Here is a 26907-nt window from a genome sequence, read left to right as displayed (position 1 = left end):
CAACCATTTCGGCAGTGTAACTAGGCTTCGATCCAACCTGAGTAAAAGCAGTAGTATGCCCATCAGAGGCAAGGATATAGATATGGAACTTGTTTAATTCGTAGCAGCTGTCATGGCCCCGCAAGATATTCTTCTGCACTTGCCTGTGCGGCCGTGCTGTGCATGCCCCTCTCATTTCATCGTATATGGAAACTTTACTTCCAAGTTCCAACCATTGTTGGGCAAATTTAGAAGAGAGATTGCGGAAAGCAGAATCATATTACCTCCAGAGCTGTCTGTCCTCCTGACTTCTTAGATGATCATCTCCCATCCGAAATGGGTTGTGCGACAGATTAAGCTAATTTCGTAATGAAGTTAAATTCTCGGGTTTGTAATGAAGTTACCAATCGAACATTCAGTTTCTTTTCTTCCTTCTGAAGTTTCAGAACTGAATGATGCAAGTTGGACGGAATGAAAAGAGAAGTTATTTCTCCGAACTGAACGAACTCCTTATTAATTGAAAACTGAGTGCCATGCTTTTCTATTGCGGGTAACTGAGTGCTATGCTATTGGCAATTTACGCAGCAAGCCAGCAACATTCCAAATTTTCGTAGTACGCTCCAGTGACCGCAGCGAGAGAACTGGAGTGGCATAACAAAGAACTAAGCCGTCGTAGCTAACATTCCACTAGAAAATAAGAAAAGGCATTACAAAAAACAACGGTCAACCAATCAAAACTGTCAATTCTACTGAATGTAAAAAGATGATAAACACATGATCATTGCACAATGCACGAACAGGAAGAAACTAAGGATGGGATGTCCTCGAAATAGCACTTGAATAGGGTAAACTGTCGCAATACATCTAAGAGCAACCACGAGTTCACAAACCAACAAACATCAGGCAAAACTTAACGGAGGTAGTTCTTGGAACATAATTCTATATCCTTGCAGATAAACTCGGCACTAAACTGATTTAGGCCTTGGCAGCAGCCTGGGCAGCGGCATCCCTCTTCCTCTGCTCCTCAATGATGGTGAGCTTGATACCCTTGCCCTTGGGGAGGCTCACCCATGGCTTGGTGCCCTTGCCAATGGTGAAGACGTTGCCAAGACGGGTGGCAAATTGGTGGCCCTGAGCATCCTCAACGTGGATGGTCTCAAAGGTACCCTTGTGCTTTTCACGGTTCTTGATGACACCAACACGCCCAGTGTTGCGCCCACCAGTAACCATCACAACATTACCGACATCGAACTTGATGAAGTCCACAATCTTGTTGGTCTCCAGGTCGATCTTGATGGTGTCGTTGGCCTTGATGAGGGGGTCAGGGTAGCGGATGGTACGGCCATCATAGGTGTTCAGGTAGGGAATGCCCTTCTGCCCAAACTGGACAGACCTAACCTTGCAAAGCTTGAACTGCACACCAAGAAACACAGATAATCAGCAGAAGAACTTGCATAGTGCATAACTGAACACAGAATAACTCATAATTAAGTTAACCTTCCTAGAATACACAGGTCCCATACATACATAAACAGCAGAAAAACACAAATTGTTTACATAGGTCACAAACACAGAAGGACAAAAGGAATCAGTAGACACTGAAGGATAGGATAAAATGGGACGAAATAACAAAATACATGACATTCAAGCTTGCATGAATATACTTGATATGAATTGTTAGCATTCAGAGACATGTGAATCAAGTTATTATCAAGCACAGTTCCAACATTAACACAAACATTAAGGACAAAACAGATTAGCTAATAAGGTTATGTAGACTACTTGCCCAGCACATAAGTGCTCACACAACGCAAGGTATAACAGGTAGATTGTTGCTTACAGCATGTATTGTACAAAATGATGAAATAAAAAGGCATTCAAGACAGTGCTTGCTGCAATGTACTACTGTTGCATTGTTATAAAAGTACATTGGGAAATAGTAAGAAATTGTCACAGTAGAGTAAGCCTAACCTTAGAATCCTCATCCCTGACAGAGTGGAGGCGGAAACGCCCCTTTGTATCATATAGGAGCCTGTAGTTCTCACCAGTCTTGGGGATGGAAATGATATCTTGATAAACAAAGTAAGCATATTAGCAACTAAAGGCTGACATGTTGAGTTGAAAGACATTTTGCAATTAGAAAGAAGGTTTGAGCTTACCCATGAAACCAGCTGGGTAGGTCTTGTCAGTTCTGACCTTGCCATCAACCAAAATTTGGCGCTGCATGAGGATAGACTGCACCTCACGGTAAGTAAGAGCATACTTCAGCCTATTCCTGAGAATAAGGATCAGAGGCAGGCACTCCCTGGCCTTGTGAGGACCAGAAGAGGGCTTGGGGGCCTGAACGAAAAGAACAATTTAAAAATTAGATGTATGAACAAATTGATAGATGTACAAATGCAAGAGTACAAGATAGAAGAATGTGCACTTACAAATGCTCCACCAAGCTTGTCCAGCATCCAATGCGATGGCGCATTGAGCCTCTTCAGATGCTTCTTCAAACCCCTAGCCTAGTTGACAGGAAATGAGAGAAAATGATTACAACTAAATGAAGACATACATAACAAATCAGTACATTATAATCATAATATGAAAAGGCAAGAGCCCTACCACTCTACTTAGAGAACATAAACATACAGTGGAACTATTGTGAAACAGTTCTGTGCAAGATACCTAACAGCAATTCTTGACATATTCTACAGTAAATTATCTAACACTAGGAGCTTATAATGAAATACACAGAAGCACTGCAAGTAAAACCATGTAGTTTCAGTGATGTGTCTTGATGCATAACCAAGCCTTGTAATGCCTCTAAACATTACAGAACGCTGCATCTTGTAGTCCATACATGGGTCGCTGAAGACTAACACAGGAAAGGGGTCTACCATCTAGAGCACATGAATCAAAGCCAGAGAAATTATCGGGCTAAATTTCACCAACCGTAGAGGTACATATCCAGCAGAGTAACTAGACCGCAACATGCATCAAAAGTTCCTATTTAGGAGCACGGGAAAGGAAAACCCTCGCCTGCTCGCTGCGGCCAATCTACCGCTGAAATCACAAACAGATCTACCGCGACAACAAGAATAGAGACCACCGAATGCATCTAATTCGAGAAGCTCTACATCAGAAAACAGCCAAAGCACCGAACCGGCGGCGCTGCGCCATAGGGGACGAGATCGAACTACTACAGACGAGAGGAAGGAAACGCGGAAGGAGGGGTAGAGATGGGGAAGAGGGTGGCGCTCACCATGGTTGAAAGGTCGGGCTAGGTCGCCGTCCTGCTTCTCTGCTTCGTGCGCCGCCGCCTGGTCTTCTGCCTTCTCTGCGCGCCGCCGCCGGGTTGAGAAAGAGTGGAGGATGCGAGGGGTGGAGAACGCCCGTATATATACTGCAAGGGGTAGGGTTTTAGTTCTAGGGATTTACGGGTTTGCCCCCGCTGGCAGCGGCGGTATTTGAGTTTGGGCTTTGGGTGCGATATTGGGCTTGTCCCAGTAAGGAGCCGCTGCCTGCAGCAGTAGCACGTAAGTGGCCGACCACCCTAAAAAAACGTAAGTGGGCCAACGTTGAACCCACTTAAGCAACGTAATATCTTTTTCTTAAATTTCTTGCAAATAGTTAGCAAGAAAAAAGCCGGTTTTATGTTATGTTAACAACAAAAGTGGTATATAAGGTTTTATTTAAATACATTCCACCATCGCTATGTATATAGAAATGTGTATTCATATCGAACTCATGGGAATGATTCCAAAGAGAAAACAATTTTCAATTTTGTGCCATCAACTATAAGTGTGCTAATTTATTCCAACTAAAAGTTTGCACAACTCAATATATTCCACGAACTTACTTTTGCTTTCTTGTCGAAAAAACACTATAAAGACAAAAAAAACTACACATAGAAATGGTGAAATGTAACATGAAAAGGGTTATAATGAAGATAGCAAAAAGAAATGAGAAAATTTAAAAGAGTAATGAAATAAAAACAAAAGGATGAAGACGGAAAAAAAATAGAAAGGCGGATAGAAGAATTGAGAATAAAAGACCATTAAGCGGGTGTACGTGAAGATCCATCGCTCATGGCCTCACACAACGAGTGAAAAATAGGGTTCCTGCTCGTCGAGAGGTAGCCTGTAACACACTGGTCCACATTTGGTCGATGCCCAAATGCACTCATGGAACCAAATGCACATAAAGTTATTACACCTTTGTCTTCGTCTGGTGTAATTAAGATGGTTAACCTGGAGGCATTATGTTTAGATCACAAGATTTGTATGCTCGATATATCTTTCTCTTTTAACAACGATCTGATTTTATCAATTTATAAAAGAAATTGCACTAGATCATATGATTGCGATGGACATAAGCACCGAAGATCCTTGATCAAAATAAAAGATCCAACATGGTCCTTTGATATCAATACCCCCATCTTTCCCATCTTGACATCTCTCCAAGTATCTCGTGACGAAATTGCAAAACATCATCCTTTCACAAACTAGACTAACCTCTTAAGTTTTGAAAAGATGCATGAGCCGTCCACCTCAAATGTTGGGTCTCTAAGATCGTTGAATTAATGCGCCATGGAAAGCAAGGCAAGTTGTGAAAAATGTAACTCCATCGATGAAATCGACAAGGAAAATCACCCAAAGATGATCCACAACTCGATATATCTAAGCTTCCTACGTGGGACTAATTCCACCAAGTAACTGTTATTGGTCCACATAGGCCTCCACTACAGCAGGCCAGGTACTATGACTGCCCTTCAAGAAGTACACTTTTGGCATCACGCCGCTATTTGACAAATGTCTAGTACTACCACCTATGCTACATGGGTTGTGCCTTGCCATGCGCTCTCCATAGGCTCACGCGATCCAGGGATGCTCTCACAGCACCTATAACACAACGATCAACATTAAATTCAGAGCGTTGATTATCATTCTTACTACATTCAAGTTCACATTTTAGCATGATTGATTTTTTTGCTTGTATCGGGTAAGGCCTAGATTATTATTTTTCTTGGGGAAAAGAGATAATTTTACTTTCTCTGATCAAAATTAATGGTCGTCGCTCCGTTTAGATACGCATGTATCTATATGTGTTTTTGTGTGTAGGTACACGCGTACGTAGACAAAGCTGCGACAATTAATGTAGCGAGGGAGTAATAGATCGGACCAGCTACTGATCATCGCCTTGGTAAGCTATTGCCTTACCAACTAGCTAGTCAGACGCGAGCCCCTCCTTGGGCGGATTTCTCCTTTTGCTCCTCAGCCTACGGGGTATTAGCAACCGTTTCCGGTTGTTGTTCCCCTCCCAAGGGCAGGTCCTTACGCGTTACTCACCTTTTCGCCACTGGAAATACCATTTCACGTTCGACTTGCGTGTGTTAAGCATGCCGCCAACGTTCATCCTGAGCCAGGATCGAACTCTCCATGAGATTCATAGTTGCATTACTTATAGCTTCCTTATTCGTAGACAAAGCGGATTCGGAATTGTCTTTCCTTCCAAGAAAAACTTGGCGAGGGTCGACGAAGCGGAAGTGAGAATGTCGGCTTGAGTAACGAAAACATTGGTGAGAATCCAATGCCCCGAAAACTCAAGGTTTCCTCTGCAAGGTTCGTCCACGGAGGGTGAGTCAGGGCCTAAGATCATGCCGAAAGGCGTAGTCAATGGACAACAGGTCAATATTCTTGTACTACCCCTTGTTGGTACGAAGGGACGGAGGAGGCTAGGTTAGCCAACTCGTTCATTCTATTTAAAAAATCTTCGTTCCAAAACCGTACATGAGGTTTTCATCTCATACGCCTCCTCCCTTCTGTACATAGTATCAAGCGAAATAATCTATAGAATCAAATTAGTTCCGTCTCGTTATGGACTGAAAGGGGCTGGCATTTTTCCAAAATATCTCTAGCCAACCTTCCCGCAAGAGGTTTTACCTAACACCAATGAATTCTAATGTTAGTCACCGGAACATTATAATTTAAAATAGTTAGGACGGCGAGAAGACCTATGAATTGTTCTGATTCATTTCAATAGTAAAGCACAATTAGATTCACACCGGCAAAACTTGCCTTTAAAAATACTACGTTGACTACTCTTTTTTGATTGCAAAGTACCTCTTTATTATGTATTAATGATCGTTACATCTTCGATTAAGAGAGATACAATGCAGGGGGAAGAGACTCAAATCAAGAGTAGACAGGTTGAGATCTAGCTAACCTAATGAGCTCATGAGCAGGTTTATTGATCATAAGAAGTTTGACTTTAACTTTAGGCAAAGCTAAGAGGAGGTAACATTTGCAACACCCAACACCAAACGTATACGGTCCTACTCGACGTCGTATAAACCGGAGGCTACCGTTGTCTCATCTCCGGGACGAGAGAACCATCTGATGATGAGAAGAGCACACGAGTCTTTCCTACTCCATTCCTAGTCACCTCCACTCCAGAAGCTCCTTTAATCCCTCGATCACCTGGCCGAAAACAATGGATAGATTACTGAGCCACCTCGCCACGTGCCGCCTCCGCCCGCCACCTCCTCTGCACACGTGTCCCGGCGCCCAGCGAACCCCGCGCCTACTTAACCACCTCTCGCCGCGACCGCTTCCTCCTCGTTCCCGATCACGCGCAGATCGACTACTGATCTCCCGTCAAATCTCAAAATCTCCGATCGAGTTAACCAATCAATCGAATCAAGAGTAAAGAGGAAAAGCATCCGTCGTCCATGGATTCCACGGCCGCTGTCCAGGATCAAGGCCTGACCCGCCGCGCCGGGAGAGACGCGGACACGGCGCCGGCGCCCAGCCGGGACCACCCGAGGAGCGGCAAGCAGAAGCTGGGCCGGGCGAAGCGCGGGCTGCGGTCGCTGGCCGCCGCCGTGACGCTCTCCGCGGCGCTCACGGCCGCCGCCTTCTACTACGCCTCGTCCGGGACGGGTGGGGCGTCGGTGGCGGTGGCGCGGGCCGGGTCGGTGGCGGCGGAGGCGGTGATGGCGCTGGCGGCGTGGATGGTGTGGGCCGAGGGCGGGCTCCACCGCCGGCCCGGTGCCACGCTGGCCCCGTTCGCGGCCCAGCTGCTCGCGGCGGCGGCGTGGCCCGCCCTGGCGCTGAAGGTCGGGTCCGGGTGGGCCGGGATGGGCTGCTGCGGGGCCATGGCCGCGGGTGCCGCCGCCTGTGTCCGTGGGTTCGGCGCCGTGAACCCCGTCGCCGGTGACCTCGCCAAGCCCTGCGTCGCTTGGGCCGTGCTCCTCGCCGTCATCAACTACAAGATGCTCTAGATGAGACAGAGGGAGATGCTTTTGACGACGGGTGTTGTGGTGTCATGGACACGGACACGCGCTGCGTGTTCTTTCGGCGGGCTTGTGTATCAGTGTATGTAAACGTGGTTTCTCGTATCACAAATACTTTTGTTTTGTTATATACACTGTTTACGGTGTGATATGTACGTACAAATATATGTGATCGTGTTGTTTACGTAGTGCTGCTTTCATTTGCCCGGCTGGGCGAGACTTTTTCTGGGTTGCTCACAGTGTTACTGGACAGCATTGCAATGCCAGTGCCACACTGCCACCTCTCCGAGCACCCAGCTGATGAATGAAACAAATTCATCTCAGCACTCCTTTGGCACTCCTTTGAGGGAAAGGCGTCGTGTTTTCAGCACAAGTCGATCTCAAGTTCTCAACGCTGTGCCCTGTACTACAAATCCAGTTTACCAAAGGCTTGCTAAATATCGTCCTCCAACATTCGCACAAACAAGTTGAAATTCAAATGATGGAATTTGTCTTACGGGCCTGACAAACCTCTTTTACTACGACGTGAGGGAGAACCAGCACGGTAACGATTGATGTACGCCATACCTCAGCAGTAAAATTTCAGACAACCCGGTCCGCAACACGCACATAACAAATCATACTGCACCTTAGAGTGTACCAGTGTGTACCATTCTGACAACAGACGACTGAGTATTCAGAGCAGATGCATCACCAAATTCAGATCAGATGCATCATCACCAAGGCAGAGTACTCCTAAAGACATGAACAGGCCTAGTAACATTAAACACAAGATGAGCAAACACAGACTGGTAAAACCTGACGGCTTACTTATTTCGAACACTCGAATACATATATAATATACACAGAGTGCATCATGCAGGTAGATTCAAAGCATTACATATCACAAAATAGAACTCAAAGCATGCACTGCTATGCAGCAGTAACATTCCACATAACACCCAGTCCACCACAAGACACACAAGACGAATCATACTACACCTTTTAGGATAATCGCTGCAAGAGCTACGAGGAAATATAATTCTTGTCATTTCCAATGTTACTGCGTCGGGATGGGCTGCATCTCCGGGGCTGCAGCAGGTGCAGCATCAGCTGGTGGGTTGGCGAACACCCTCGCAATGCGCTCTGTGGGTACGAGCGGGAGGTAGGTAGCAACTGTGTTGCCACGCTTCGCTCCATCAAGCACAGCAGTGTTGTACTTGGCTGAGAGCTGTGCAGCCGTGGGGAGGACAGCACGGGTCACAGATGGGACAAGCGGGAGGCGGTTCAGGGCAGCCCAGGCTTCGGCTGCCTTGCGCTCAGCCACGGGCTCGTAGCGAGTGTAGAGGTCACGGGCCTTTGGCTCAGCACGGGCAATGGCCGACTTAGCCAGGCCAGTTGCAGTGCCCACAATGCCGGACTTCTGCACCTCAGCTGCTGCAGAGCGAGCATAGGTGGGCGCCTCCTTCACAACAGGTGGGACACGGCGGTCGAGCTCCTGGACAGATTCATCAACCTGCAAGGCAGATAACACACACACAACCATCAGTTACTTGAATACCGGTCTAATGAGTAAGATGATCTTGCCTCACGCTAACCCAATAATAAATCAACTACAAGAACTAGCATCAGTTGAATGCCAATCCACATGCTGATTTTATTCATGGCAGCAACATTTTATAGTCAATAACCCCAATTGCAAGGACAAATGCAAACAGAACCTGGGCATCTTGATTAGAATCATGTCAAGCTTACAGCGCCACAGCTAAAGATCCAACAGACCCATCCTACAAATACGCACAAGGCAGACATGCCCACGCTGATTTTGTATTCATGGCAGCACCATTTTAGTCATCAATTCAATTTCAATCATTTTGCAAAGACAAATGCAAGCAGAGTCTGAACATCTGAACGAAAATCATCTCAATCTTGCCTCATACTACCAGCTAATATCCAGCTAATATCCAACAGAGCAGTCCTACAAATGAGGACGAGGCAGACACATGCCAACTATAAATTAGCCAAGTGCAAATTATACCAACATTTACTACTGCTAATAGGGAGTCTCTTGCAAAATGATTGACACATGGGAATTATACCAACAAGTTGCTTTTCTCTGGTGCTGAAACATGTTATGTGATTAGCAGATGGGAAAAATCCCTTATTCTTAGGTATCAAACTATTATGAAATCATCCATGTGAGAATTAACATGAAACTAGTATGTAACTGAGGCACGTGGTCATCCTAAAGACATGAACAGGATGAAGATGAATCACAAAATTAGACAGGCTAACCCCAATTCCCTTCTCGCAATCGTGCTGATACTATCACAAATCAGGAGCACGGACCAACTAGGGACTAAATTGGATTAAATCATCAACAATAATTTAGTGCTCGAGTTATTGATTGTTCTCACCTTGCGGTCGAGGAACTTGAGGAGACCGAGCGGCACGGCGTGGTAGCGGTCATAGACGGGGCCAACGACGGCCTTCACGGTGCCCTCGACGTGGTCGACGCCGGGGCGGAGGGGCCCCGCGCCCTGCTTGGCGTAGGCGTAGGCCGCGGCCGCCAGCACCAGAGCCTGCGCCGCCGCCTGCTGCACGAACTCCAGGTACCTCAGCCTGTCCTCCTCCTGCTGCTGCTCCTCCGCCGTCCTCTCCACCGGCACCTCCTCCTACGCACACGCCAAAACAAACCCACAGATCAACAAACACCTCCAAAAACAAAAATCGAGAGAAGAGGGTAGCTGTTGAGAGAGATCCTTACGGCGGCGGGGTGGGTGCTGGTCGGGGCGGCGTCGTTGCTGGACTGGGCCATCTCTTCCGCTGGGGGATCGACTGGTCTACGGTGGAACGAACGAGAGGGAACTGAGACGAAGAGCTCTAGAACTTTTTTCGAATCGAGCCGGATCCTTTGCCGATTTCGCTGCTAGGGTTTGACGGTTTTGGTTGGTGAATATGGGAGGGTGGGGAATCGAACCTCTTATAGCGAGAAGACTACACGGAACCGAAAGAACGCGTTATTTATTTTTTCTTAGCTGTTAAGGTATTTTTGAGGCGCCTGTCTGTTTCGCGTCCGCGGGGGTGCTTCTAGAAAGGGGGTGCTCGGCCAGCTCGGGTGAGCGTGAGCTGTAGCTGACGGTGGGGCAGGCTATGTTGGGGCCCCACGTGTCGGTGTGTGGCTGCGGTGCTCCGTGACGTGGAGGCTGTTGGGATGGGACCCAGGCGTCGGTGGGGGACGGCGGGGAGAGCGGCCACACGACGTGACGTTTAGGGCGGTTCTCGCGTTCACGCAGGGCGGTGCGTGTGGTGTGAACGCCATCCATCCGCTGTTTTTTCTCCTTTCCTCTTTTTTTTCCATTCCCATTTATTCTTAATATAATACGAGCGCACTGGAAGTTTCGAGGCGAGGTCCGGAGATCCGTGGTTTTGTGTTGGAGCCCATAGGAGAAGCTGGGGTTTACACAAAGGAAGCTCGTAATCCTCTGCCGACTAGATAAATAAATTAATTATTCTAAAAAAGATAAATAAAATAATTAGTTTATGCATATCAAAAAATTTATTTTACATGCGAAAAAGACACATATGTAATATGTAAAAGTTTCTTAGAAATACAGAGCAACTCAAACATAAAATAATTAGTTTATGCATATCAAAAAATTTATTTTACATGCGAAAAAGACACATATGTAATATGTAAAAGTTTCTTAGAAATACAGAGCAACTCAAACATGATACTAAATCACATCGAGGTTTCTGAACTATCGGACACCATCACTAAAAACGAGCCGATGACACGTCTATGTCACCGCTCCTCTACCAACAGCGGCTTGACCCTGTCGATGACAGCCGAGAAGTCTTGGTGTACGTCCCACTAAAGACCAGCTTCTTGGAGGTGTAGTCGTCGTTGCCAAACTCTTAAATCGATTTGGAGGACCTGACAACATATCTCGCCATCGTGCAAGCGGAAGAAACCCTAACCTTGCCGCCCGAGGAGACGATAGAATTCTACGCTGGTGCTCCGTCAATTCCATCTTGGCGGACAAAGATAAAGAGAATCGAATCCCGGAAGACCCGTCTCGATGATGAAGCGCTGCCTCCGAGAGGACCACACCATCCTCCAGACGTCTACAGACAATATGAAGCACCACCTGAATGAGGCTGAGACGGGGAGACCTTATTCCATACCAACGATGACGTTGCTCTTTGATAAACGAAGATCTTGCAAAAGCTCTAGACGAGAAAAACTGCAACTCTCACCACTTGATCGAGACATTCTTACACACACTCACCGGCGGAGCCCGTGGAGGAGCAAAAAGCCAACGATCTACAATTCTTGGCGGTCCTCCGTGCCGTTTGTAAAACTAAACTTATTTTTTTTAGTTCTCTTTGAGGGTCCTTGAGAACTCCTAGTTTAGAACTGGCGTCGGTTCTTATCTGATTGGGAGCATGAATTTTACTGTTTCTTCCGTTATTGGTAGTGGAACCTGGTATCTACAAGATCGCATTGGGAAAAAAAATTCAAATTCCAATTTAAAACCAAAATTTTGAAGTTTAAAAGCGTGAACCGACGGAGAAAATTGTTGTGCTGATCCAATCGTCTAATTAAGGGCGCAGGTACTCTAAAGCATCTAAATTACACGGTCTTCATGGTAAGAACTTCACATTTTATCAGTTAAGCGAAAACGTTGATAATACATTTTGGGAGGAAGGCGTTTTCGTTGCCAGACTTCTCAAAAGCCACAGTTGCAACAAGGTACCTTGCTCGCTATCGATGAACAGGATCTAACAAAAGGGTTCAGCTTAACTTCGGATGTCGAACCTTTTTTTTGGCGAATCGGGTTGGCCAACCAATATCCTTGGTTCTCCCTGTCCTGACCTTTTAGAAGCACCGCCCTGAATGAGATGACAATGAGTCAATGACGTCTGATGCTCCCCTTATCCAATGAGACCCTGCAGCCTACATCGACTGGCAGCTACTCCGCATGAACTGTGCAAACACAACTTAGCACCTACAGCTTCAATTTAGGTTTCAACATACTTCAATCTATGGAGATGAGGATTTTTCGGTTGATACGGCTCCATTAAAGGTTTCAGGTTAAGGTTTCAACAAAAAGCTGACAATTTCTGAGTATCTTCGAGCTAGTTACATAGCAGTCTAAGATTGGAATCTTAAGCTGGTTTACAACTGATCCCATACTGTTTTTCAACATATTTCAGAGAACTCTCGAGTAGGTTTTAGCTGACATGCCAACTAACGGAACAGTAGAATTCCAAAGCTGCTGCCGGAAGCATTCACTTCGACAGACAATTTCTTAAATGAACTATTACCAGCGAAATGCAATCCATGGCTTCCAGGAGCCAATAAAAAATCAGCAAGGCACCACCAGCACATAACAGAACACCATAATGAACATATCAAATTTCTTCGTCACTCGTGAGAGCCAACACCAGTATGAATACTCACTCCGTGGATGATTTTATACAAATCCACATCACTTATTTCAGGACGAAGGGAGTAGATAGATGGGCTAAAGGATCACGCAGATCTAACAACATTACCCGACTAGTGATCAACACCACACCACACTTTCGTAATTAGATCTCTAGTCCAGAATCTCCTACTTCAGTGCAGATTACCAGTGAGCACGATTGCGTTCTAGAGCAAGCCAATTTCTCAGCATTGCAAAATAAAGACACAAGACCTAACACGAAATGCGATCAATGCTTCTTCTCTCAGCAGCTGGTATAGAACCACCACCATTACCAGCACATAGCAGGTCAGCAGCATACCATAACAAAAAGATACGAGACAACACCCAGTAGTAGATAGATTGATAGAAGGATCATACAGATCTACCAACATTATTCAACTATAGTTCAGATGAATCTAACAACACTCTTCAGCCAAAATTATGATAGGAACAATCTGCGGCGCAGAAACAAAATGGAAATGGATACAGATTATGGTTCAAGAAATTAGGAAAATTGCTAACACAAGGCGATGACGAGATAAGTAAATAGACACTGTTCTTGCCAGGCTAATAAGCAAACGTTGGTTCACCAGGCCGGAAGCTCCGGTAGATGGAAGCTATCACTGGGACAAGACCCAGCAGCGCGATCTGGACCTGCTCCGAGGTGCTTGTCCTGACGGTGATCTGTCCGCTCAATTTGTTGTTCAGCCCAAGACGAACCGCCATCTTCGAACCCCTTCCGATCGAGAACTGCGACTGCAGATTAGCCCCCAGGGCAAGGTCACGGCGCCACTTCATGAGGGACAGGCCCAATGTTGACAAGGACTGGCCAATTGGATAATCTTTATCTTTCAGGCGTGCCTCCAAGTTAGCTCCATATGCGGTATCTCCTTGAGCTCGCATTGCACCCGTGCTCGCCACTAAGGCCAGCCTCTTACCAACAGAGAGCTGGTCCTCAACCTTCAGCCCAGTTGCCACAATGTCACCCAAGAAAGTCACAGAGAATCCTCCGGTAGTCTTGTTCTTCTTGATACTCTTGAATTTGGTCTCACCACGGAGAATATACGCAAGCTGCCGCCCAACAGTCTGGATGTCGAAACCAGCAAGTGATGATGCATCCTCCCCAAGCTTTGCCGACACAGAAGAATCCAAATGGATGCTAAATTCCTTCTTATCCTTGGTGACCTGAACTGCCACAGCAGCCGGGAACTTGCTAAGGAGAGCGAGAGACTCTTCAACACTTACTCCATCATAACCGCAGTCATGATCCCACCCATGCGCATCTAAAACAGGCCTAGCAAGGACAGTAGAGGTTGGCTCCAGAAAGCGGTACCGGTATGTGGGATTGTCACAATCAAATGAAGGAGGCAGCACCATATCAGGTAAGGGAACTGAAACATTTTCTGGAGGAGGATCCTGATCATCTCCTGCTATACTAGCATACCCATAAGAATCCAGATCAGACTTGCCCCTCCTCTTCATCTCCTTTAACCTGCGGAGCTCGTCCTTCCACTGCTTCTTCTGGAGGAGCTTAACCCTGTAGTCGTACTCATCAAAATAAGCATTCTTCTGGTCCTTTGTGAGTCTTGCAAGCTGAGCTTTGGTCAAAGGCTTGAAGGGAGGAAGCTGATCATATTCCTCTTCATCTTCATCTTGTTCTATATCAGAATACTCGTCCAATTCAATATCAGAATCTCCTTCATTACCACCCTGGTCAGGGGAAAGTTTAGGATGAGCTCTCGACTGCAACAGGGAGGATAGCAGGAAAGGAAGTGGCGGGGAGCGGAAGCGGAACCCAAAAAGCTTCCCAGGAGAAGGGTCCTGGAGCTTCAAAAGTGAGTTGGCTTCCGATAATATCTTTGAAGAGTAGCACAAAAGCAGCATCTGATGCCTCCAACTTTGGCCATTTGGAAGCACTTTCTGGCCCTCACGGTTCTTCCGGCAAGAAGGATGGTTCTCAACAAGGGCTACTGGGTTCATCAGACGCATGTCCCCTGCAGCCTGTCTGATGGATTGCTGCACAATGTGGGATCGCTGTGCCATTAACACCTCATATGTCATAGGGGCACCATTGAGGCCTTCAGGAGGAGCAGAAGCAGCATGGGTGAGAGCAACAATGGCGTTGAACCATATGGATGACCCCAGAACAGCAGTGATGGTTTTCAGAAGAGGCAAATCATTGAGATCACGGCTCAGACTATCCAGACGGTCCACGTATAGAACGATATCTGGAGGACATTTCTTGGTATATTTCTTGACAGAGGCCAGAATTTTCCTGTTTGTTCCTTGGTCCATCACGTTGGGTCGAAGGCCTGGTGTATCAATGATCCGTATCTGGACGCCATCTACATTACCAGAAATTTCTCGCACGCTGGTGGTGGCTGCACCAAAAGCATCAGTTTTGGACCTCTCTTCACCGAAAATAGAATTTATAGTTGCACTTTTGCCAACTCCAATCTTTCCTAAAACAAGTATGTTGCACGAGAAACTCAAATCCTCTTTCCCCTCTGCTTCAAGCTGCAAGGCTTTCCTCCGTGCATTATCAAGGCTGAAAGCTCTGTTCGTCTGCCTTCCTTGTCGGATACCCTCAGCAAGGCTCAAACGGTACAGCACTTGTGCTGCTACTGTTTCATCAGGAGTGGCCCCTAATTTATACACGAGACGCAGAAACTTTACCCGGATCAGCTCAACCTTCTCATGCAACTTCTTCTCTTCCTCTGTCATCTCTTCATTAGGTTCAGCAGTCATTGCCAGCTCAGAGGGGTTGAAGAGATTTGACCGGGCAGGTTGGCGAGGGGCTGTTGGCCTCAAAGACGGGGCTGAAGAGCCCAGACCAGCTGGTCTGTCCATGGAGAAGATTCTAGAACCATCTTGGGAAGCAACTGTGATATTTCCATCAGGGGATGCACCAGTTGCCGCTTTCAAAAGGGCAGCCAAGGCAGCAGAATCAAATCCCTTCTCATCGTCATCCTCATTATCGTCGTCATCATCCTCATCCTCAGAATCATCAAGCACAATCTGGCCATCCATGCTATTAGTGTACTCTCTTGAGCTGCTCAAGCCAGACACAGGACTACCACTAGAAGACCCTTCTCCTAGCTCTTTCATGATCTGCTTTGCAGCTTCAGAATTCTCTATGATTGCAACTCTTGCAGGACTCCTGTCAGAGCTTGCCTCATCATAGTCCTCATCGACCTCGTTATCACCACCATCTTCACCAACTGCAGCTAAAACTATCTCATCATCAACAACATGTATGTCACGGTCAAAAGTCTCTATATCATCTTCATACTCCTCGTCACCCAAGTTTTCATCATTAGCCACAGCTATAACTTTCTGAACATCACTAGCTGCAGCTACAACTTTCTCATCATTACTGGCCACTACTTCATGGCTAACAGTCTCCGCAGCACCATTATTCTCCTCGACAACATTGTTTTCCTTGATTGGTTCTGGAGTCAACTCTCTAGACAAGGTAACATCAGCGCCACCAGCAAGAACACTCTGATCCTCCGTAGGGTTCTCTCCATCAATATCATCTGCCTTTTCATTGGCAACTACCTGGCCTTCGGCATTTTGCGCCTTCTCGGTACTTTCCTCGTACACAATGTCTCCACTTGGAGGAGCAAGCTTCTCCAAGCTCCCCAATCCATCAGCATCAGTAACCTGGTTTGGGTCATTTAAATTGTTTATTCTTGACCTACGTAAACACTATTAGTAATAGAATTGGATTGAACATGCCAACTTACCATCGGACTTGCTTCAAAATCTGGCTCTGGCTTTGCCGCTTTGTCTTCCACATTAACATGGTTCTCCAAGCTACTGTCGTCAATAACCTATTTTGGATAATGTGAATTGTCTATATCTCCACTAGTATGCTAATAGCAAGAGAACTAGATTGAACGTTACCACTTACCACTGGACTTCCAGCTATCTCCAGCTCGGTCTTTGCCGCTTCGTCTTCCAAATTAGCATGGTTCTCCAAGCTACTGTTATCAACAACCTGGTTTGGATCATCAGAATTAATTATATCCCCAATAGTGTCAACACTAATAGCAAAATACCAAGATTGAACATGTGCACTTACTACTGGACTTTCATCGTTCTCTGGCTCGGACTTTGAAACCACATTAGTATGGTTCTCCAAGCTACCGCCATCAATAGCCTAATTTGGGTCATTTGAATTGTTTACAATTCCACTAGTATCAACACTATCAGTAACGAAAAGACTGGATTGAACATGCCCACTTACCACTGGACCTGCATCACTTTCTGGCTCTGGATTTGCGGCCTTGTCTTCAACATCAAGCTCCTTCTCCAATGATGCTTCTGGAGCTTCTTCATCTGCCACCACCCCCATCTCAGCAGACAATTCAGCCTCGCCGCCCAATTTGCCATTAGCTTCAGCTAAAGGAGCCACCTTATCCTCTGGTTCTGCCGCCTCCGTGCTCCTGGTGGAAGCCATAACCTCCTCCTTGCTGCCGAAATCACCATCTTCCTCGCCTCCAGTGACCACATCTGCATCCTTCACGCCCTCCAGTTTCTCCTCGGACAATTCAGCATCATCCGCCACCTTGCCCACATCCTCCACCTCCAAAGTTGCACTTTTCTCCAGTTCGTCGCTCAATTCACCTTTCTCTTCACCTACCGGCGCATCAGGGGTAGAGAGGGAAGCATCCCCCTCGCCCAATTTCCCGTTCTCCGACTCCACTACCACCGTCTCAGTAGCCAACGACGCAGCCTTCACATCTCCCACCGCCGATTCCCAGTCTCCTCCGTCCACCTTATCTCCCGCCGCCTCCTCCACCACCTCAATCGCGCTTTCATCTTTCACATCTACCGGCGCTTCCACCCCCTCGCCGTCACCCGCCTCCACCACCCCGTTCTCGCCCTCCGAACCACCAAAACTCTTCCCTGTACCCTCAAATCTAACCTCCTCCGCTTCCCCTCCGCCACCAACCTCTACCTCCGCCGTCCCGACGCTCTTGCTCCCGTCCGCCGCCGCAACTACGCCCCCATCAGCCGCCGGGGGCCGCTCGTCGGCCACGGGCGCGACTCGGGCGTCGGTGGTGGACATGGCTACCACCTCTTGCACCGCCCACAAGCAAAGGAGCCAGAAGCAGCTGTGGAAGCAGTCGGATTCTCCTCGTCGGAGGAGGTGGTGGAAGGGGGGAGGAAGGAGAGGATAAGGTGAGGGTTTTAGGTTAGGCAGGCTCTCCTCTATTTATCTCGTCAGTATAAATAGGTCAATTCGATTTTTTGGGTTTGGTTTGGTGTGTAATTCTGGGACGAGATGGCAGCCAGCCACCGCCAGCGGTGAGATGAGCAAGCAAGCAATGGGCAAACTGGGGATGGCGATAAGGTGTCTTTTTTTTCCAACTGTACTGATCCTAAATTATTGTCGAAATATTATATGTATCTAGACGTTTTTAAAAAATAAATATATTCATATTTGAACAAATTTGAGTCAACAATTTAGAATAAGAGGGAGGGAGTACTTGTTATTTTTTCAATAGTTTGTTGTGTTAAATATATAGGAGGCCATTGGTATAGGCGCACACAAGTACATTTAGACTGTCCAGGAGAAGATAAGAATTCGAGAAGCAACCCAAAAAAGAATTCAAGAAAATAAGAATTGCACATCAATTTGTAGACGTTATTGCCCATATTGAGGGCCAGTTCTTTTCGGCTTCCTGGACCGGCTTCTCAGAGAAGCTGCTCTCTCCTGGCTTTTTGGAAAAGCCGTCACCTAAATTTGATTAGACTACCAAACTAGTTTGGCCTAAATTATTTTGAAAATCTAGCTAAATTTGTGATGCGGCTTTTTTAGGAAGCTAGGTGAGGGCAACTTTTAGAAGAAGCCGGTCATAGAAGCCAAAAAAAAACGCACCCTGAAGCCAAAAGCTGCCGGCAAACTCTAGCGATGTTGATGTGCTCATCCGAAACCTCACAAGATTCATATGGTATAATTCGATTTCCATTTTGTGCTTGGGTGTGGTTTTTTTTCTTGCGTTGATTTTTCTTGTAGTTAGGGAGAATTTCTTATATCTTTTTCTTTTCAAAAGATTGATAAAATATTTGCCAAGACAGGGTTTCATGGTTCGTGACTTTTGCTATTGAAAATCTGCCTACAATTTTGTTTGGTTATGTGCTGAATAGTTTTTTTTTAATATAATGATGGTTCTGTTTTGAAAGTTGAAGTTATGCCAGAATAAACATGTTTTTGGTAAAAAAAAAACATGTTAATTTGACTGTCCTCCTAACGTGATGGGTGAGCTAACAGACGAAGTATTTTTCTAATGTTTTATTTATGTATTTTCATTTCTAAATGTTGAATGCATATCCCTTAAATGTTTGCAGTAAAATGTCATGCATTTGTATATCTGGTACTCCCTCCGATCATTCCCGATACTTATTATGGATTGGAGGGAGTATTTTTTTTTAACAGGGATACTGTTATGAGCAAGTTACGAGCAAATAGTACATGTATCAGCTAGGCATGGGCCACAAAACCTCACATATTCCACATCTCATTGCCATTCCTTTACACGAGTGTGCTAGAATAAAATGGAAAACTAATATTCTAGAGCAGTGAGCGATATTTCTTTTCTTTAAGAAATAGGAAAATATGGTAACTACTCTAGAAATTCAGATATGAATTTTCACCTTTTCATTTTATATTTATCTTTTGAGCAAATTTTCACCCTATGCTTAGAACCCCATGAGAAAAAAGAGAACGCAAACATTTGAACTACATACGGATTACAAAATAGAAAAATATTCAACCATGTTATGTCGTAAGTCAATTATAAACCGTCTTGCGTACTCATACTCTGCTTTTGATATATATCTCCATATGGAAGATGCCTTTCCATTGGATCAAGCAAAGCGTCCAGGGAACATGTACAGAAAGCTGTGTCCAAACATGTCCAGCAGGTTAAAGGAGAAGCATAGGAGCAGCAAGCCCACAACGTCAAATTTATCCCAGATCTCTTCATGTAGTAAGCACTGTATATATATTTTAATGCTTCTTAAACTGAGATGACATAGATTTAAATTCATTACCTAATGAACCAAACAACAAACAAGGTGAGAACCACCCCTCCCAAGAATGGTAGAGTCAAGGGACCATGGCCCACCAACCAAAATTTAAATCAATGTATACTCACATTTACATACGCGATAAGTCTAATAGAAATAATCCGTACAAAGTAAGATTTATGAATTTATCGGACGTGTTTGTGCAAAAGAAAACGAGTATGGTCCAATTGTCCAAACTAGCTTGTGCAGAGTGAGTTACGTGAGAAGCACTAAGCTTGTTTGACTTTGGCAAAAAACATTAAATAACTGACAATTGGGTATTACTAGTGGGCTACCGAACTTCTCCACTATTAGAAAATTGATTTTTCACACGTATCGGTTGGTCCCGATATACATCCAAAACACATTGATATATGAGAGGCAAAGAACTTTTAAGAAAACATAGCAAAAACCTCAAAAAAAATTCTGTGCAAAAATCGTACAATGTGCCTCCTTATGTCATAATGAAATGTCAAATTAGTGTTTATTTCTACATCTCTTATGGCACATATCTGGGATTATACACCTCTTAAGAAGGTATGCCTCGGTGTTGTATATCTACTAGAATGACATGATATGAACATGAAAACTGAAGAAAAGTGATTCCGGAGTAGTAAACTTTTTTACTCCCTCAGTCTCATATTAAGTGACTCAAATTTTCTAAATATGAACGTATCTATAATCAAAAAAACATCTAGATACATGTAATATTATGTTACTTAATATGAGATGGAGGGAGTATTAGATACACATACAACTGCATGATGTCTAATATAAACCGGAATGACTCTGCGTACCATGATCCTTACGATTTCTGTACAAACATGTTTTCTTGTGTTACACGTTACACATGCAAATCTTGTTTCTATGTCTGACTGTGCCTGATTGTAACAAATTCGTACCAGTTCTTATCGTACGCGCGGCATCGCACTGTTCGCGCTATCACATGACACGGAGATACACCGACATGGGCCCGGTATCCTCGTAGTTTAGTTTCAACAAATGCGATAGATGGATGGAACACAACGAAGGATCGATGCAGTAAAATACTGGCTCTGTTTCCTTATAATCGCAAAAAGAAATTAGTGCTACCTATGGAAGACAATACGAATACTGATCAGCATACCAATATGAGCAGGTCTTCTTCCCTTTCTTTTTTTGAGAAACCAATAGGAGCACGTGCACCCACGTGGTCGGGCTTGGCATATTTCGTTCCTACGGGTTTCGATTTGCTACTCCCTCTGTCCGGATTTAATACTCTTATACAAATTCACGTCAGTTAATTCGGGACGGAAGGAGTATTAGAGAGTGCTGTCAGCCGCGTTTGAAATTGTTAGCCATGCGTGCTTAGGCGAAGTCAATCCATCTGCACTGTGTGGACATTTCCTTGCAGTTTCAAGAAAACAAAGAGCTAACGAGATCCCTTTCCGGCACGTAACCGCCCCGGGCGGTTGATTTGATCGCAAAAAAAGGCGTGGTCCCACTCCTTCCTTATCTTCTGCCTCTCTTTCCTTATCTCTTCTTCCTCCTTCCCTCACAGTCCGGATGAGTCCCGATGCTTTTCTCCTCCTTCCCTCACAGCCGCGAGCAGCAGGTGGGGAACCGAAGCCGGCGGCCGACCGCGGCGGCGATGGCGCAGGTGAGTCTAGTCCGAGCCAGAGATGGCGACGCCGCGGCGGCGACAGCGAGGGCGAGGACGGGACCGAGCCGCAGCGGCGGTGACGCGGCAGGGCGTGGCGGTGACGGCGGAGGCGAGGAGGTGATGGTGAAAAGAGGTAAGGCCCCACGAACTCAACTTAGGGTTAGGGGGGAGGGGGTGGCCGGCGCCGGAGAAGATGATGTCGTTTCCAGGCCTAGAGGGATGGTCGGGGCGGTGGCGGCGGCTCGAGTAGGGCGGGGCAGCGAGGCGGCGAGGGAGCGCGCTAGGCGCGGGCGGCGGGAGACAACCGGTTGGGCTGTGCCGACGGGACGGGTCAACGGCGGCGGCTCTCCTCCTTCGCGCAGTGACTTGGTCCGCGTTCACACCGGTCGGAATTCGTCCGCCCGGCGCGGTCGTCCGCCAACTAGTTCTCCCCCTCAGCTAATACCTGGACTACCAGTTAATTCCAGTCCACTTTTTCACCGACCTGTACGTCCCTCGGAGCACACTGTACTACAGTACTACTGCCGCCGGGGGAGAAGAGGAGGAGAAACGGAGGCAAAGACTGCGGTACAAGCTGTAGTACGTACTTCTGCTGGGTGGTGAAGAAGAAGAAGTACAACGCCAATCCCTTCGCATTGCTCCCTCCCTCCATGGCAGGAAAGCTATAAATACACAACCAACCCCCAAAAAGACAACAGCGTGCAAATTTCTGCCATGTCTTCGATCGTACTAACCCTCTTTCAAATCAAAGGGGTAGTGTGATACTGTGATGTGTTGTGGTGAAGAACAGACAGCACATGCGAGGAAGTTCCTGCAGGGTCGAATTGGGAACACATGAGATGGATGGTCCGCTGAGCTCTGAGCTCGAGCTCGGCCATGTGTTCTCAGGTCGCCCCTGTTGGGTCTTCCGTGCCATGGATTGATGATTGCCTCGCCTTCTTCTTCTCGGTTTCTGAAGAGATCAGACTGGTAACTTCTCAGTAAGTGCTCATCATCTTCTATACCCCCTTTCATTTCTTCTAAAAAGTCGGTTGCAATTTTTTAGGGGGAAAACTCGGTTACATTGTTTGGCTGTTTAAGAACACGACGGAGACATGGTTGAATCATCGGTACCCGAGAGTCTGCTCGAGTAAATCGCCATCTATAGAATGCCAAGTTTAGAAAAAGTTTGACTCTGGTTTTATATATTTTCGCCATTTTAAACAATTAAGCTTTCCTGTGTCAGATCAGACGTGTCTTGATCAGGAGCATCATATGGCAATCCTGTTTTGTATATGTACTAATGTTTACTGCGGAGACAGCATCAGGGAAAAGCTCATCATGCCCCCTTGCAGCTGATTTGGTAGGTACCATCAGTAGTGGCAGCCGCCTAAACTTTAGAGCTCTTATCAGGTGACTTTAACTTGAGTTTGGTTTACACTGTTTTAGCCTTCATTGTCCTAAAGCTTGCTAGTGAAAGCAAAATAAAGCACACATACATTTGATGCAGAGCATATTCTTGGGAAACAGTCTAGCCAAATATTCTGATCTCTAAATGTTCCTTACACATAGTGTGAGTCTTATACTGCCTGGTATATTATTACTACCATAAATTTAGACTCCTTTGGTTATGATAGAGCATTTGTTTCTCTCTGATTTGATTGACTGTACAAATGTTAGTGCACTAATATAAACCCTGCTCACTAAGAGTGCAGGAAAAAGCACCCATAGCGAAAAAGGCTATAAACAAAATTGGTTATTAGATACTGCAAAAAAAGGAGCATTTTTATAGTCTAACAGTTCCTTTTTCCAGACAATCCCAGCAGTTCTAAACAGGGCCCAATGGAGCTAAGAGGTGATTTTTAATGGGAAGAATTGCAAATTGGGAACTGCTAAAAGAAGTAGATTTCAGAGAGAATGTGCAAACCACAAAACGATGTACTGCTAAGGACTTGCATGATGGTGAAAGGAATGTACAAAATTCATGGAGGATGGAAAGATTTTTTTTCACTGTAAATAAATGTACCTATACCAAGATGTAAATCTAGATCAGTTAAAAATCAAGAGAAATCAGTTTGGTAGAGAACAGTTTCTGAAGCCAACCCTATAACTGAACAGTTGTTTGAAGAAAAATTCACAATGCAGAAGCGAGGTAAAATTCAAGTAGACCTATATGGTTACAACATTCCTGCTCTGTATTTGCGACTAACTGATGAAAAATGCAGCCTGATTGACCCCAGTTATGCAAGCCTGTGAACACATGATTCAGTCAAGAAAGAAGTTATTTGGAATACTTATTGTGATGTAAGAACTTTGATGGTTCGAATAAGCAAACTTGGGAAAGGTACGAGTCATTCATAAAGAAAACACAAAGGTCGGAAAATATGTAGTTATACCATGAGGTCTCGCTCATCAGTCAAAGGAAGGTGCTGCTTCTTCACAGGCGTCATAAAGCAATGACGGCGATGGTCACGAAGATTCAGATTCTGCTGTGCACATTTTGCCGTCATGTGGACGTTCGTTCAGCAAAATGGGATAGTTGATAGTTTCACTTGAGCAAGTTGTAATTAGTTGCCCGTTTGCTCGGTTTAGCTCTGTGTTTTTTTGTTTCTCTTGGGCTGGGACGTTTCCGTTTCTCCGTGCTACTCTATAAGCTGGCAATCCCAGCACAGCAGTACTACGTCTTTAGCTTTCAATATAAAGCTGGGCAAAAGCCTCCGTTCTAAGCTTCCTCTAAAAAAAAGCCTCCGTTCTAAGAACAATACCATGAGGACTGGAGATCACATATTCGGAGAGCTGCAGTTATCTGGACAAAAATGTTACTCTGCAGGAAATAAAATGGGGGCAGAGCAAATGGCACGTCAGGCAGTGTGATAAGGGGTGGCTCGATCTTCTCAGAGAGCAACGTGGGTAACATGTATAAATCTACAAATCTTCCGACTGTTCACCCGTCGCCGCACGACGAACTTGCAACCTAATGGAAATTCGCAACACCACACACTTGCGCAATAGTCCGCCGACCACAAGCGGTTTCGCAATCTTCCAATTCCCAGCGAAACGACAGATTACGCTCGAACTTTCAGTAGATAAAACACGCTATCGAAACGAATATGGTGTAGATAAAATTCCTGATCGAAACAAAGAGGAATTATATACTTTCAGATGAATGCTTGGAGCAATTCAACAAAAGGTTCTGAATAAGTTAAAACATGATCTAACCCTAACACTAGGCGTAGCCCTTGTATATAAAGGCGAGGGGCAGCTCAAACACACAAACGGACTCAGACTCAGACTCAAACTAGGTTCGACTCAAACTCATACAACCAATCAGAATAGGACTTGGCATAAACAAGGACTCGCAGGTCCGGGCGCCCCTTAGACGTGTCGGGCTCGTCGTAGGCTGTCCTGGTGCGCCTCATACTCGTACTCAACTTGTGGTGGGCAGATTATTCTTGTCGTTGGCTGCCCCTTGCACACAAGTTGCTCTTCTAGCGTTTTATATCCTCCATGTTCATTTGTGGTGTGCCTGCCTCCCTCTCCTCCCTCGCCCATATCTTGATGTTGGATCACAGCACATGATGATCCTCGCACGCGGCCTCGTCTCCTCCACGCTCCACGGTTGCCTCAGCCTCAAACCTGATTACACAAAGATACAAAAACTTAGCCAGTATAAAATTCTCATCAATATAAACATTAGGTGCAGCTAGGAGTGAGTTCACCTGTTGTTCTAATAACTTGGCACGTGCTCGTGTAATTGGTCCAATGCGTAGATCATTGGGTTTATCTTGAACAACAAGATCATCATTAGGCAAAGATGACAAAGGATTAGGGATGCCCTCATCATCCTCCCCCTCTTCAAAAGGCGTCGACCTCGACGCTCCAAGGTCTTCTCCATCATATGACGTCAAATCAGCAACGTCGAATGAATTACTCACGTCAAACTTATCGGTTGGAAGATCTATCTTGTAAGCATTATCATTGATCTTGGCAAGCACCTTGTATGGCCCATCCTCGTGGCAGCAACTTTGACTTACGTTGTTCAGGAAATCTATCCTTGCGAAAATGAACCCATACCAGATCGTCGGGCTGAAAGAGCACTTCTTTTCGCTTTGTATTGACACGTGCATCATTGTACTTGCCCTTCTTCTCTATTGCTTCTTTAGTCTTCTCATGTATCTTCCGAACAAAATCAGCACGCTTGGACGCCTCCATATTAACACGCTCTTGACTTGGAAGTGGCAGCAAATCAAGTGGCGTAATGGGTTTGAAACCATATACCACCTCAAACGGACAGAGCTGCGTTGTTGAATGTACCGCCCTGTTATATGCAAATTCCACATGCGGCAAACACTCCTCCCATGCACGCAGGTTCTTCTTGATCATTGATCACAGCAACGTTGAAAGTGTGCGATTCACCACCTCCGTTTGGCCATCGGTTTGGGGATGACAAGTAGTGCTGAACAGCAACTTCGTTCCTAGCTTCCCCCAAAGCGTCTTCCAAAAATAGCTCATGAACTTCACGTCACGATCAGAAACAATCGTCCTTGGTACTCCATGCAATCTCACGATGTCCCTGAAAAACAGACTAGCAATATGCGACGCATCGTCGTTCTTGTGGCAAGAAATAAAATGTGCCATCTTAGAAAAACGATCCACTACCACAAATATAGAATCATGTCCTCTCCTGGTCTTAGGCAATCCCAACACAAAATCCATGCTAATATCTTCCCATGGAACACTAGGGGCAGGAAGAGGGGTATACAAACCGTGAGGCTTCAGCTTGGACTTAGCCTTATGACAAGTAATACACTTTTTGACAAACCTGTCCACATCACGCCTCATCTTTGGCCAATAAAAATTCTCGTTAAGCATAAGCAAAGTCTTTTCACATCCAAAATGACCCATCAAGCCGCCGGCATGTGATTCCTGCAGCAATAACAAACGCACGGACGACTCAGGTACACAAAGTTTATTAGCTCGAAATCGAAACAAAAACCCATCATGTATGTGAAACTTATCCCATCCTTTCCCATCCTTACAAAGATTATAAGGTGCAGCAAAGTCACGATCAGAAGTATATAAATCACGTAAACTCTCTAATCCAGGAACTTGAACATCCAATTGATTCAAAAGCACAACTTTCCTAGAAAGAGCATCAGCAACCACGTTTTCTTTACCCTTTTTATGCTTAATAATGTAAGGAAAAGATTCAATAAATTCCACCCACTTAGCATGTCGTCGGTTCAACTTAGCTTGGCCTTTCAAATACTTTAAAGCCTCATGAATGTATAATGAACTCTTTAGGCCATAAATAATGTTGCCAAACCTCAAGAACACGAACAAGAGCATATAATTCTTTGTCATAAACAGGATAGTTCAATTGTGCACCATTCAATTTCTCACTAAAATATGCAATCGGACAATCCTCTTGCATCAAAACACCACCAATACCTATTCCACTAGCATCACACTCAATCTCAAATTGTTTAGCG

At 45.5% G+C, this 26907-nt stretch overlaps 4 protein-coding genes and 1 non-coding gene across 5 annotated transcripts; 2 read left to right on the top strand and 3 right to left on the bottom strand.

The window, feature by feature from the left end:
* Positions 1–708: 708 nt before the first annotated feature.
* Positions 709–3385, bottom strand: LOC100846406 (40S ribosomal protein S4). The gene is made up of 5 exons (XM_003568868.4): positions 3230–3385; positions 2412–2489; positions 2139–2319; positions 1951–2048; positions 709–1392 (listed from the first exon to the last, which is right to left on the bottom strand). The coding sequence occupies exons 1-5, from the start codon at positions 3230–3232 to the stop codon at positions 955–957; spliced, it is 798 nt and encodes a 265-aa protein (XP_003568916.1). The 5' UTR covers positions 3233–3385; the 3' UTR covers positions 709–954.
* Positions 3386–6291: 2906 nt separating this feature from the next.
* Positions 6292–7459, top strand: LOC100828586 (translocator protein homolog). Its single transcript, XM_003566495.4, has one exon. It carries the CDS (start codon positions 6698–6700, stop codon positions 7247–7249), a length of 552 nt encoding a protein of 183 aa, XP_003566543.1. The 5' UTR covers positions 6292–6697; the 3' UTR covers positions 7250–7459.
* Positions 7460–8050: 591 nt separating this feature from the next.
* LOC100846712 (REF/SRPP-like protein OsI_017815) lies at positions 8051–10283 on the bottom strand. The gene is made up of 3 exons (XM_003568869.3): positions 10008–10283; positions 9658–9915; positions 8051–8756 (listed from the first exon to the last, which is right to left on the bottom strand). The coding sequence occupies exons 1-3, from the start codon at positions 10056–10058 to the stop codon at positions 8301–8303; spliced, it is 765 nt and encodes a 254-aa protein (XP_003568917.1). The 5' UTR covers positions 10059–10283; the 3' UTR covers positions 8051–8300.
* Positions 10284–13046: 2763 nt separating this feature from the next.
* LOC100845797 (translocase of chloroplast 159, chloroplastic) lies at positions 13047–17933 on the bottom strand. Its single transcript, XM_003568866.3, has 5 exons — positions 16967–17933; positions 16802–16879; positions 16631–16717; positions 16464–16550; positions 13047–16380 (listed from the first exon to the last, which is right to left on the bottom strand). Exons 1-5 carry the CDS (start codon positions 17789–17791, stop codon positions 13282–13284), a joined length of 4176 nt encoding a protein of 1391 aa, XP_003568914.1. The 5' UTR covers positions 17792–17933; the 3' UTR covers positions 13047–13281.
* A 4285-nt stretch (positions 17934–22218) lies between these two features.
* On the top strand, positions 22219–22368 carry MIR398A (microRNA MIR398a). Its single transcript, NR_126891.1, has one exon. It is a non-coding gene; the product is annotated as a microRNA MIR398a (primary transcript).
* The last annotated feature ends 4539 nt before the right edge of the window (positions 22369–26907 follow it).

The sequence above is a fragment of the Brachypodium distachyon genome, chromosome 2 (genome assembly GCF_000005505.3).
Source record: "Brachypodium distachyon strain Bd21 chromosome 2, Brachypodium_distachyon_v3.0, whole genome shotgun sequence".
NCBI lineage: Eukaryota > Viridiplantae > Streptophyta > Magnoliopsida > Poales > Poaceae > Brachypodium > Brachypodium distachyon.
The sequence above is the reverse complement of the archived record's forward strand: the minus strand, read 5'-3'. Positions and strand labels throughout refer to the sequence as shown.

Bases quoted from the DNA above. Each gene is read 5' to 3' on its own strand.
- LOC100828586 (XM_003566495.4), top strand. From the start codon at position 6,698: ATGGATTCCACGGCCGCTGTCCAGGATCAAGGCCTGACCCGCCGCGCC.
- LOC100845797 (XM_003568866.3), bottom strand. From the start codon at position 17,791: ATGTCCACCACCGACGCCCGAGTCGCGCCCGTGGCCGACGAGCGGCCC. The intron at 16,880-16,966 runs GTAAGTGGGCAT...GACCCAAATTAG, and splicing joins AAAGTGATGCAGGTCCAGTG to GCTATTGATGGCGGTAGCTT. The intron at 16,381-16,463 runs GTAAGTTGGCAT...GACCCAAACCAG, and splicing joins ATTTTGAAGCAAGTCCGATG to GTTACTGATGCTGATGGATT.
- LOC100846406 (XM_003568868.4), bottom strand. The intron at 2,049-2,138 runs GTAAGCTCAAAC...TTGTTTATCAAG, and splicing joins CTACCCAGCTGGTTTCATGG to ATATCATTTCCATCCCCAAG. The intron at 1,393-1,950 runs GTTAGGCTTACT...CTTGGTGTGCAG, and splicing joins TCAGGGATGAGGATTCTAAG to TTCAAGCTTTGCAAGGTTAG.
- LOC100846712 (XM_003568869.3), bottom strand. From the start codon at position 10,058: ATGGCCCAGTCCAGCAACGACGCCGCCCCGACCAGCACCCACCCCGCC. The intron at 9,916-10,007 runs GTAAGGATCTCT...GCGTGTGCGTAG, and splicing joins CCAGCACCCACCCCGCCGCC to GAGGAGGTGCCGGTGGAGAG. The intron at 8,757-9,657 runs GTGAGAACAATC...TCTGCCTTGCAG, and splicing joins TCAAGTTCCTCGACCGCAAG to GTTGATGAATCTGTCCAGGA.